General features: G+C 36.7%; 1 protein-coding gene across 1 annotated transcript in view; it reads left to right on the top strand.

Moving 5' to 3' along the window:
* The window catches only part of RDX (radixin), a 39,763-nt gene that overhangs the window by 20,390 nt on the left and 6,276 nt on the right, over nt 1-13,097 (top strand). Inside the window, exons 7-11 of the mRNA XM_072405298.1 lie at nt 5-101; nt 819-982; nt 4,649-4,779; nt 9,213-9,373; nt 10,866-10,958. Of these exons, the coding sequence (XP_072261399.1) occupies nt 5-101; nt 819-982; nt 4,649-4,779; nt 9,213-9,373; nt 10,866-10,958 (646 nt within the window). The remainder of the gene's footprint in view (nt 1-4; nt 102-818; nt 983-4,648; nt 4,780-9,212; nt 9,374-10,865; nt 10,959-13,097) is intronic.

Consider the following 13,097-nt stretch of genomic DNA (forward strand, 5'->3'; position numbering starts at 1 on the left):
CCAGGCTGACACCTAAAATTGGATTCCCTTGGAGTGAAATCAGGAACATCTCCTTCAATGACAAGAAGTTTGTTATAAAACCTATTGACAAGAAAGCCCCGGTAAGAACAATGTCTTGTATACATAACCTGTAACCATTGTGTTCCCCTAATTGAATAACTTTCTGCAACGGATTCCTGTTCTTTTTAATATATTTCCATAATTCTTTTTAACAGCCCCTTAAACACCAGAGAATAATTTCCAAATGCAAAAGCTGAAATACATATAAAAAAACGTTTTTACTTGCCAAATGATTTGTAGTTTCCACTTGTTTCTTTGTCAGCTATATGTCTCTGCCACACTGTATTTCCAGGAAGCACAACTGCACCACTTGCCATGCCACTACTCGCCATGACACTACTCAACCTCTTCTCTACCTATTGTATCATCACCTATGTCCATTGAATGTCCATTCGTGGTGTGTAGTGGTGTTAATTTGTGAGCCAAGCAGAGTAGCTGGGGTGTGTGAATCACAATAATGGCACACCACAATTAATTGAACAACAATTAAACAGTGGGTTAAACAGTCCATTAATGTACTTTAGTTATATATTCAACTTTAGTCCACTACATGTCCCTCTAAATCAGAACTCCATTCAATAGAAAAACCCTGTTGGGAAATTGTTTGCTCTGACATCTGTAACCATGTAAAATTATTCTTCACTTCTTCGTGTGGGTGAGGGAGAAGCAGCATTGTAGCCAATGAATTGTACTGTGTACATTTATCACAAAGATTGCCAAGACCGAGTCTGTAAACATTTTATTCTTCTGTTTCTCAGGACTTTGTATTTTATGCCCCCCGTTTAAGAATAAATAAGCGTATATTAGCCCTGTGTATGGGCAACCATGAACTCTACATGAGAAGAAGAAAACCTGACACAATTGAAGTGCAGCAAATGAAGGCTCAGGCCAGAGAGGAGAAGCATCAGAAACAGCTGGAGAGGTATGGTGGGGCCAGTGTTCTCCAATGTGGTGTTCATTTTTCAGGAATGGGTTTTGACTGGTAATGTTACTTTACCTCTAGTCGGGCTTCAGTTTTTTGCTCTCCTTAGTAAATATGCACTTTGCAAAGCAATGGTTAATGATGTAAGGTAGTACAGGTAATGCAATACATAGAGGTACACTGTTTTAGAGAATACTAATACCCTGTTCTGCAAAACCATAAGAAAGGTCACTGGCCATAGAATACAGAATGTAAATTAATGTTTAATATATGTTTCATCTGTCACCATTTCCGTGCCATTTAAAAGTTGAAAATACAGGCTATAATTTTAATTTTAAGAAATGAAAGCCAATATTAAAAAAAATTCCCTTTAACAGATATTCTTTGACCTCCAAGCCAATGTAAATTCAAAACATCTATGTTGAATGGGAAATTATTTTTATATCCAGTCAACCAATAGTCACTAAGCAGTTTTTGCTCCCAATATGTATAGGACAGTATTTGTATCCGCATGTTACAATACCCAGCTTAGTGTGTATGGGGTGTCTGGGCTGCTTGAACTCTGTATGGCATGGGAAGGAGGGGGACCGGGTGGCTGCAGGATTCTGTGCATTAGGACAAGGGTGGAGCTGCAGGTCACAGTTGACACCTGATACACATAAGACATTTAAGCTTTTCCTCTCCCCAGCAATGAATATGATACTACAAATTGGCTTAACTATTTCCTGTTTACTTTCCTGAATCTTCAGTTTAGAATATTAAACTAGGCATATTTAATTATTAGTGCTGCAGAGCTCCTCACTGTGACTGGATGATCAGATTAGTCTAGATTAATTAGCACAGATTTGTAGCCGCTGCCTTTAGAATGCTGCAATGGTATGTATTGTGTTCTTGTATCTTTCTATGAAGTTGATATCCATTTGTGTCAGAATATTATCAATTTGCGATATTTAGTCTGACTAGCTGTTTGATACCTTATATTTTTTGACTCACAAGCCTTTAGTATAGAAGGAAATCCACAATTGTATTGTTTTGCTCTGAGTCTCCAAAACTGATGTTAACTAAAACGTGGTTGTTGTAGATTATGGCACATTGCACTTAATGTCAGTATTATCACTGTACAGATAAATCTTTACTGCTTTAGTCTGTTGTTTTTAATTAAGGTTGAGGCATCCAACCAGTCTGTTCTGTGGAATAAATTAATTGTACAATTGTAGATACATGGACCGTGGATTATGGTAAAACTTGCATGCATGATCTGACTGCCTTCAAACACTATTGCTTTCTCGACACGCAAATATGTGAACTCATTTGACCACACAAACATGAAAACTCGACTCAACAACATAAGCATGCAGGGATTGCCACCACTTATTATGTGAAAAGAATAATGACTGCAGATGTTGGTTGTGTGTCAGGAGCTCATAGACTCTCACATAAATCCATATTGAACAATAGGTAATTTATGTCTATGGGTACCACAAATGAAAGCTAGTAAACAAGATGCATAGTTAAAATGCAAGTTCTAGGAAACTTCTACATTTGAGTCCTGGGAGCCCACAAATTCAATCTGTCATAGGTTATTTTGATATGCTTTTTTGCCTATTCTGCTAAGTCAGCTCTGACTCCACCTGTGCTTCCACTCATACTTATGTGAAGGGTGTGTTAGCAAAATTAACAGAGCACATGGGGTAATAATGAAAATGTTTTGGGGTATATCTGTCTAATTATTCATCCCGTACTATGAATACTAATCTAGTGTTCTATTTGGTTCTCTGTGTACTTTAATGTATTGATGAACTTTATATACTGGGAGAGCAATAAAACATTCCCGTGAAAGTAAACATTGATGCTTGAATTAATTGCAGATATCCTGGCAAGATACCAAAAAAGTTACATTTTACAGTTGCATTTTTTCTTTCTTAAAATCGCATGCTACTTGGCGAGAGCAACTCCAAGTAAACCCAGAATATTAAGACAACACAGACCAAAGCGTATTAAGTGTGCTCTCAGGACATTTCCTTTTTATGGGAAAAATAGGACTAAAAAGTAAATGATCTGAGTGTACACTTAAAATGGAACAAAAATTCAAACTAAAGGATCAGGCGGATGGTTATTGCATAAAGGGATGGGCAATGTCTTTTTTGCAATAGCCTGCCTTACCTCCCTGAAGGCAGAGGGTAAAGGTGAAAAGGCTGAGCTGCGCATCTGCAGTATCAGCTTTGGTTGCCAGGTAAATTCACCAATTCTGGCTTTCTTTGCATGTGCAATGAATAGGATAATGGGCAGCACGGTGGCTCAGTGGTTAGCACTCAGTGGTCTTTGCAGCGCTGGGTCCCAGTTTATATGCATAGAATTTGCAGGTTCTCCCCGTGTTTGTGTGGGTTTCCTCTGGGTACTCCAGTTTCCCTCACATTCCAAAAACATGCAGTTATTTGGCTTCCCGTCAAAATTGACCTTGGACTGTATTAAAGACACATGACTATGGTAGGCACATTAGATTGTGGGCCCCTTTGAGGGACAGCTGACATGACTATGGACTTTGTACAGCGCTGCGTAATATGTTGGCACTAAATAAATACTGTGTAATAATAATTAAATTATCATCTTCACTTGCGTTGCACATCATCCCAGCACAACCAATCAAGATGTCCAAAGATCATTTCTGGAGAAAAAGATAAAAAGCAAAATGTTGTCCCTCTGCGTTGGAATATGGATAGATGAGTCGATAGGACTTATTTCTGCTTTAATACAGTTTGTGTTCTGATAAAACATGTAATTATATTGTAGATGGGTTTGTGCTAGCTACCCTAGGTACAGTGGAAACAAACAGTCCATTTAATATAGTGCAGTTTTTAAGAATAAAAAATAATCCAGTCTAACATTGTAAACCATTTTTGCATAATTACTCAAAGAATCACAAAAACTTGTTTAGTATAATAAAAAATACATTTACAAAAATATCCATTTTGTAATGCTTACAAATAATTTTACAGTTTCTGTTTTTTTTTCCTATACATCTGAACAACACACACCTTCATGTTAATTAGCTGACAAATAAAGCCTGCTGTAACTAAATTGAAGCTTTCAACAGAACCCATTTTTTTCCCCAGCCCTGAGAACAGGTCATATACTCGCTTCTTCTGAATCCCAGGTGCAGCTGTCATTAGCCCAGGTGTTTATGCAGCCAGGAAAAAAGGTGCTCTAACCTATCTATCGTCAGAAGCTTTATGTTGTCATATGGATATGTACATGTAGCCTTGGGCAATAACAGGTTAGGTCAAATCCTTTCTTGCTTTATCTTTTTACTACGTTTCCAAATAAATCTCTCTCAGGCTAACTGTACCCCACTTAGTAATACTTATAATATATATATAAAGAAATGAAAACCTGTAGTTGAATGTGTAGCTATTCTAGATATGGCATGTGTCCTCTTCCCATGATACAGCGCTTGGCCGTAGCAGCCAGTCACAACCTCTGAACATGGTCACTTGGATGAATAAGGGTGTCCTTGAGTAAATGTTTAGTAATGGTGGTTATGAACTGTTTGTACCTCATAGACTTGTGATTGTCTTGTGGTGAGTTGTCACAATTAGAAAATATTTTTTGTAAATTATCATTGACTTCATGCTCTGTTAACCTGACCGTTCATTTGTTTTTGTCCAGAGCACAGCTAGAAAATGAAAAGAAGAAAAGAGAAATAGCAGAAAAAGAAAAAGAGAGAATAGAACGTGAAAAAGACGAACTGATTGAACGTCTACGACAAATCGAAGAACAAACGCTGAAAGCTCAGAAAGGTATTTTCAATAAAGAGGTAGACTGCTTATACCTAAAATATGCCAGCAGGTATTTTTCAAGACTCATTCAGATCCTGACATTCCTGTAAAGTTCAGTGGTCAGAATATAGCCATTTCCTTCTCCTGGTTACCAAATTGTAAGTTTTCATGAAACCTTTGTGGGAATGTACAAAAACATCTTTGTATTCAGTAGATCTGTTTCTTCATGATCTAGATGTCTTCTTGCCTGGCCCTGAACAGTCAATATCTCTACCTGTTGCAGCTTAGATCCAGAAGTAACAGATGGCCAGGAGGCAGAAGATAGAATTAAGTAAAAGATGCTTCCTTGCCCCATCCCCACAAATCCTGGTGTTGGCTTAGTTTAGGGGTTTATTATTATATTTATTATTAAACAGGATTTATGTAGCGCCAACATATTACACAGTGCTGTACAATAAATAGGGGTAGCAAATGACAGACAGATACAGACAGTGACACATGAGGAGGAAAGGACCCTGCATAGAAGAGCTTACAATATAGGGGGTGGGGGTTTAGGAACAGAATTGAAAATAGCTATACACTCGCATAGATTCTGGTTTTACTAATCCGTTGTTTTATTGCTAGCATTTTTTTCCATCATACACTCAAGTTGGTCCAAAGATTTGCTTTAGGATAACTGAAAGTCATTGAAAGCACTACTGTGACACCAGCATTAACAGCTAAGACACGCTGAAGGGCACAAACCACCTTTTTATTTTTTATGTGCATGTAGGTAACTATTACACATCTTGGAAATAATATTCAATTATGGGCTAGTATAGTAGTAGGGGGAAAAAAATCCAGTCAGCCTGCAGATCTTGCATTTTCAAGAAAGGTTAATAAAAGTAGCTCTTATATTTTTAGCTTATGTTTGGGTAGTGATGAGTAGTTTAGAACTGCTTATTATCCCTAGAGTACTTGTCAAGTTCTCCATGTACAAAGTGTTGCCCAGTTTAAAACGTTCTTGTTTGCACATCATCACAGTCAAAGTTCTATGGTTATATTTTTTTATATATATATATATATATATATATATATATATATATATATATTCAACTGCTTTGTAATCTTTGTTATATAGGAAAAAAAACATTTAGCATGTATGAAACCTGTATGAAATGTCTAACTGTGACTTAGATCTGCAAGCTGATTAGCCTGCAGAGTTCTGAAATAGCCCTGACAGCAGAGCTTATTGTTTATGTAGTCATGCAGCTGGCTGCTAATACCACAGGTCTGGTAATTGGCAGACAAGCTGGCATCAGGAGAATTATTTTCAACTTTGTTTCATCTTTCTTTTCCTAAGCATGATCTTTCTTTATGTTAGCCCCCCCCCCAATCATTTATATTTTACCTACTAATTTGCATCAGATATGTGAAGATTCTATTGCATACATGTGTGGCGGATCTTATTCTGCATGAGGATCATATCTAAAGAAAAGTCTTATTGGTTTGGATATTAATAGTCTGATGCATGAAAACTTACTTAGCCTAAGAATGTTGAAAACTTAGAATGCATCAGGTACACTGGACATTTTTTATTTGCATATGTGTGGAGTGATTTGCTATACTGCTTTTATTATATACCTGTGTAGTAAATGACTAATGCTTTAAGATAAAGCTTTCCTAGGATCACGCAAAAACATTTAATGAATGCTTTTCATATTTACAATTCTGTCATAGATTGAATTTTATCTCCAAAACTGTATTGACTGGATCAAAAGAGGCATCTGTAATAAGGGTATTAGGGCAGGCATGAGCAAACTACGTCCGGCAGGCCGTATACAGCCCATTCGGCTTTTTTCTCCGGTCCGTTTGGTGACCGAACACGTCCCCTGTTTGTATCCCGGCTCGTGGAAGGAAGTGGGTGGGCTGTGTCCCTTACGCAACCTGCGCACACTCCCATCGCAGGTTCAGATCCGCGATGGGAGAGTGGGCAGGGTTGTCTTGGTGCCTACTTACCTCATGTGTTTAGTCCATAGCAGAAGAAGAAGCGTTATTGTGGGATTGAAGAATTGTGATTAAAAAAAATGCTTGCAGTAAGTTTATGAAAGTTTATCTCCCTTTTAGCAGCAGGGGATTTAATAAATCATTTACATTGAGATTAGTTACTTCAAAAATGGCACACTAGGGGAAAGTAGTCTATGTAAAGAAAAATGTAACGGGTATGGCATATAAGTGTATAGTGTGCAGGACCTTAAAACACCTACAGCTCACATATGAGCATCTCAGAATTTGTAAAATCTCCCAACTGGAGTTCTGCTTTAAACTTTTTTGTCTCCTTTGAATTGAGATGGCAAGTGTCAAACCTTTTGTAAAGTGGTATTGGTGTTTAAGGCAAATATCTGCAAAACCCAGAAAGTTAGGATGATGTCACGGGATGAGGAAACCCAGGGAAATATTCCAACACACCTGACACCTGTTCTGTTGACAATCACCTTAAGTAATATTATTGTCCTTTAGTGAAGGTAAACATTAAATTAAATTGAGTAAAATTGGGTACTAAGTGTGATGTATGTTTTAAATAGTACATGAAGCAAAGGCTAGGAGATGCCTATTCATTTTATTGGTGGAGCGTGGATTAGTGAAGGTGCATTTGTAGTGTAGGTGAGTTTTGTGTTGAACTGTTCTATTGCCAAAGGTAGCATTTCAGAGCTTTTAGCTCTACATAATAATTATTTGCTTGAGTATTTTTTTGTTAGTAAATGATGAGATAAAATCTATGGAAAGCTCAGATTAATGTTGCCTGAGTACCATGGATTTGTTAATAGGCATCAAAACTCACTCAAATATTTTGCAAATTTATAACAAATTCATAAAAATATTGATGCACATATGGCTATTTTCCACATCAATTTTGTAATACCTAAGGCACCCAAATGCACAAATTTGTTGTGAATAGCACCCAATGCACTTGTGATACCATGCAGCACAAAGCAAGCTAACACACTGCTGCTCACTTGAATATTCCATGCATAAGCTTGCATTGTTCTGCACGGTACCATAAGTGCTATTTGGAACAAATCAGAACCAAGCATAAATCGGAGGAATAGAATGTCACTATTGAAGTTTCTCATGATTTTGGAAAGTTTGCCAACGGCGGGTTTAGATTTATTTTAAATCCTACCTAATGAGTATTTGTTTGAGTTTTCAAAGCAGAAGTAGGAGTGATTAACATGCAACTCATACCATAATTCTAACTTAATGCAGCTGGATCTGTGAAATAATGTTTGTGTTACTAATAATTATGTGCAATTTCTGATTGATTATTGAAGGTAAATGATGTCAGAAAATGACAGGACAAAACAGTTTTCTAACTAAGAGGCTGGGAATTGCTAATGAAGCTGCAACCAAAGTTATTTGTCATCAATACAGATCCAGCACTGGAGGATTATACTTGTGTATGGAGCTGACAGCAGGAGATCAGACTTATTCACTAACAGTGGAATGAAGTCCAGTACAAGATTTCTTTGTATTTTCTTTGAGTCCATGACAAAGAAATCTTTATATAATTATATATATATAATATTATACATGCTACTGTACAGTTATATTACAGGTTTTAGTAGTAGTAGTAGTAGTAGTAGTTTTTATGATCCTTATGTTTTATGTTCCTTTTCTTGTTTTAATCTTTTTTTTATTTTTTTTATTTAAAGTTTAATAATAAATTTAATAAATATTGGACATATTTCGGTGAGTTATGCCTAAGAATATTATGTTCATGTATATATATGTATTCATGTTTTGCTACCTGTTAAGGGCCAAAATCAGGTCTGGATAGTCCTGGGTACACAATTTAACATTCCTAGATGGCTAGGCAAAATATGTAATTGCATGGTGCTTGCCCATAGTGCCTCATCTTATAATATAAGTAAATAGTTGCCTGCAGTTATAAAGTACTTTTACCTTGCTTGTTAGCAAACATAAAGATGGTGACTCAAGAGATTTCTATTCTGCAGCACTAAAAAGTGCAACTGGGTGAACTGTGGAGGTGGAACCTTGAAGTGTAATGTTTTTCTTATAGATTTCTTATTCTGAGCAGTATCCATTAAATATAACCGCAAGGTTCAGGTTTTATCTACATTGCTACCATGGCTAGGTTACATAGCTTGTTATCTATTGTACAGTTTTCAAAGAACATAGACTGTTGCTGTCAAAATACTACACATAGATTCTGCCTGTATTAAAATGAAAATTAGATACCTTTTGTGAACCTTTTCTCTTGTCTAGAGAAGCATTCTATACCTGCCTTATCACCATCCTAAGCTGACAATAAAGAACCTGCCTTCTCACAATTTTTTTCAGTTATGCTTTAACTGTTTGCTCATGTGTCCTAATTTTCCTTTCAATGATTCCCTGACAGATCCACAGTTACATCCTATAACTCACTTAATTTAATGTTTGCATTTTTTAAACAGAACTAGAAGAACAAACTAGAAAAGCACTAGAGTTGGAACAGGAAAGAAAGCGAGCAAAAGAAGAAGCGGAGCGCCTAGAGAAAGATCGGAGATCTGCAGAAGAAGCCAAGGCAGAACTTGCCAAGCAAGCTGCAGACCAGATGAAAAATCAGGAGCAGCTGGTGAGATATTGTGCAGAAGTAGTTTTGTAGATGAGTAATTAATACATGTATATAAATTAATTATAAAATCTGGGGGGTTTATTTTTAATAAATTAAAGGTAAAGAGCACTCTAGTATACAATGTAAACAACAATAGTTGCATGTTGTTTTTGTATGCTCTGTTTGATAGATTAGGAAATGCATTGCAAAGTTTTGAACACTGGACCAGAAAGAGAAACATGTTCCACTCCATGCCCTGCATTCTTTAAACAATATTTCCTGTACATTGGGTTTCAGCATCAAGAACCCTGCAGTGAAAACATTTTGAATGGGGTCAACATGAAACATTTACAGGCTTACCCTAACTTACCAAAACACTTAAAAATACCATAGGTCTATTTAAATCAACATAAACCCCTGCAGATCATTTACCTTCATCTTTACCTTCCTCTGCACTGAAAGTATCTGTACCATAAACTATATGAAGCATGAAAACTAGAAATGGATCAAACGTTACCCACAATATAGTTATATCTAACAGTATTTTATTTCTTGATGTACCCAAAACCTACCCACACAACTGCAGCTTACATTTAAAAAGAGAGGTGACATTTGTATGACCTAGTGATAAATTTTCACCCCTACCCCAACATGAATAAAAAAGACCAGCTCTGACTTTTCAGCTTTTGTCATTAACTAAATTTAATTCTTTGTAAATTTTTAGTCCAGCTCAAAAATATGCTGGAAAAAGTTTTACCAACATTTTCCCCATGTATTTAGGGTTTTCCCCATGCGTTTTGTACTTTGAAACACAGTACTTAACTCCCAAATATTTATTTCATGAGTTTTCATCAATCAATTTGTTAACTAGCACTTTAATAAACACCTCGTTTTAAGCTAATCTGACACAGGTGCTGTGCCTATGTTTTGTAGGTCTCATTTGACTCATGTTGACAATGCTCCTACAACACGAAGACCCATTGTTCAAGACTGTTCAAGTGTTAAAGCGATATTGCTGTGGATCACAGCTATTAACCAGTACTTAACCAATCCAAAGCCCCTTATTATCATTGAAGCAAATAGAAATGATTTAATATAGTTTAAATATTTAATTTTAAGGTGCTGTGTTTGTTGTGCAAAAGCTTAATGGAATGTCTCAGGACAGTCTGTAACTGCTTTCATAAACTTGAACCTTATTAAGTTTTAGGCTTTTTTTGTAAAAAAAAGGCACCTAGGCAGGCATTACTCTTGTGATTTCTACACAGGACAAAAAAAGATCAGGTGAAAATCTCAGAGTGAAATTGTGGTCATTACAGATCCCTCTAGGGTTCATGGACATGACCAAAGGTCCATCCTGACCTCACCAGAAATAAGCATGCATTCCTTGAGTGAGGTTTCTCTATGAGGGCCTGTTTCATTTTCGAGCATGGAATGTGTATGGGAATTTTTTTGTCAAGTGTTGTTGTTTACCTTTCTAAAGTTTTTAATAGCAATACTTCTGTATTCACTGCAGGCCGCTGAACTTGCAGAATTTACTGCCAAGATAGCGCTACTTGAAGAAGCAAAGAAGAAGAAAGAAGAGGAAGCTACTGAGTGGCAACAAAAAGTAATTTACCTTTCCACATTTGTTTTTCAATTACATCATTTGATAGTGAATTTTTTAGCTGTGTCAGTGGCTCAGAGCATAGAATGACAATGGGCCTATTTCAGATCAGAGTGACTTGTGTGTAGATTCCACCCTATCAGTTGTATATGACTATAACATTGAATAATTTATATGAAATTCAGCACTCCATCACTCCTCCAGTTGCTCAAGATACCTGTTGCTTTAGCATACTGTCATTCTCTTACAGTTTAAATCTACTTTAATTCATGTTAGACCAGCAGGGGAAGGAGTTTTTAGATAACATAAATAACTAAATTCAGGGGTATGGTGTGTAAAACGTTTAGGTTAAACCCAAAGCAAAAAGTAGCAATCATAAGTTCAATGGATCGATTCATCCGTCAAATCAAAAGACAGTCACTGTGGGTCACATAGAAATTGCAAATTGTCTACAGATTTTTGTTTGTGTCCAGTCAAACTTTTACACATCTATTTATTGAACGGACCTGGATCAAGCATGGAAATTAACCCCCCATAGCGTTCTAATTCTGTCCATATTTTCATGCAAGAAATGTTACATTTTTTTGCATGGAAATTTATTTTACATTGAAGGCCTAAAATGCTAATATAATTAGAATCTAATATAACTGTACAGTAGTATGTGTGTGTGTGTGTGTGTGTGTATGTGTGTATATATATATATATATATATATATATAAGATTTCTTTGTATTGGACTCAATACGGTTATTTTGTATCGAATCCAATACAAAATTATTTGAATTTCCCGCACGAACCAACGCGTTCACCGGGAAACCCCAGATAATGTCTCTGCACACGCCAGGAGATAATCGAAGATGGAGGACACCGCCGGAGGACCTGCAGGGACGAGAATAATGCCGGGGACGCCAAAGAAACCAGGTAAGTGTTTTTTAAATGTTTTTTAGCAACCCTGAGTGTAACTGCTTTTTGGAAGGAAAATCCACCCAGAGTCACACTCGGGATTACCGCTTGGGGGGTTAAGCCAGTTTCAGGTCAGTAATTCAAGGAGTCAGTGACATGGCAAATGGACAACAAGCACCATCAAAAGCGGAGCACAGCAATGTAATTTTTCTCTGCACAGTGCTTTTCTCAATGGCTCCACTCAAAACTCTGTTAACCTGGGACCAGTAAAACCAGTGTTATGTAGGGAAGCTGTAGGCGTCTTGTAAACAATTCTCAGCTTGTTCACATGAGTGACATGAAGATCAGGGACTCTTCCTACCCAGCCTACACCTGTTGGGCTGGGTAAGGCAATACCTAATGTCTTTATTAGCATGTCTTACACCTCTATGTTGTCTTGCAGGGGGTATGGTAACCCCCAATATATTACATTATTAAAGAAAAATGTAGAGAAAAAAAAATTCATCAATCAGTTGTTATATACATATGAGCATATATATAATTAGGATCCATATGCATGGATTTTCACATAAGTACTGTTTTACACAGTAGGAATCTACTCGTTAAAGATGCAACAATATTCTTGGAATCACTTTTACAATTATTAGTGGTAAATATTTTTCATACACTTTTTACAGGTTTGTGCGTCTTTACCTTTTTGTGTTTGAAGTGCAGGCAGTTTTAATCAAGAGATTTCTGATAATCTCTCTTTGGATGTCCTCTTTCAGGGCCTAGTTATGTCAGGAGCTGATCACACAAGCTTCTGCTTTATAAATCAAATTGCAAACAAAAAATGTTACCTTTCTCCACCCACATTATCATGGCACACAGTGGGGTTTTAGCAGTTAACTTTCTGTCCGGGTGATTGGCTTGATGGCCTTACTTTCAATCAAAGCCTTGTCTGCATTGTCATTCAGCAGAACAAAGGGCAATTTTCTTCCCAGCATGTTCCAGCACTATACAGGTGTTTAAAAGCTCATTAGAAGGATGTGGGAGTTCTTGAAGTGTTTGTTAAGTTTGAATTTCTGTAAAAATTTTAGAGTGAAACAGATTTTCAGTTTCCATGCCTCAAATTACTGTGCAGTCACATTCTATACTATATTCTGCATACCCTGAATGATTGGGAGACAGCATGTATTCACTAAGTTTATCAGCATTATGACCAGTACAGATTCAGAGGGAGAAAGGCATGTAACACTTT

This window comes from Pyxicephalus adspersus, chromosome 1 (assembly GCF_032062135.1).
Source record: "Pyxicephalus adspersus chromosome 1, UCB_Pads_2.0, whole genome shotgun sequence".
NCBI classification, from domain to species: domain Eukaryota; kingdom Metazoa; phylum Chordata; class Amphibia; order Anura; family Pyxicephalidae; genus Pyxicephalus; species Pyxicephalus adspersus.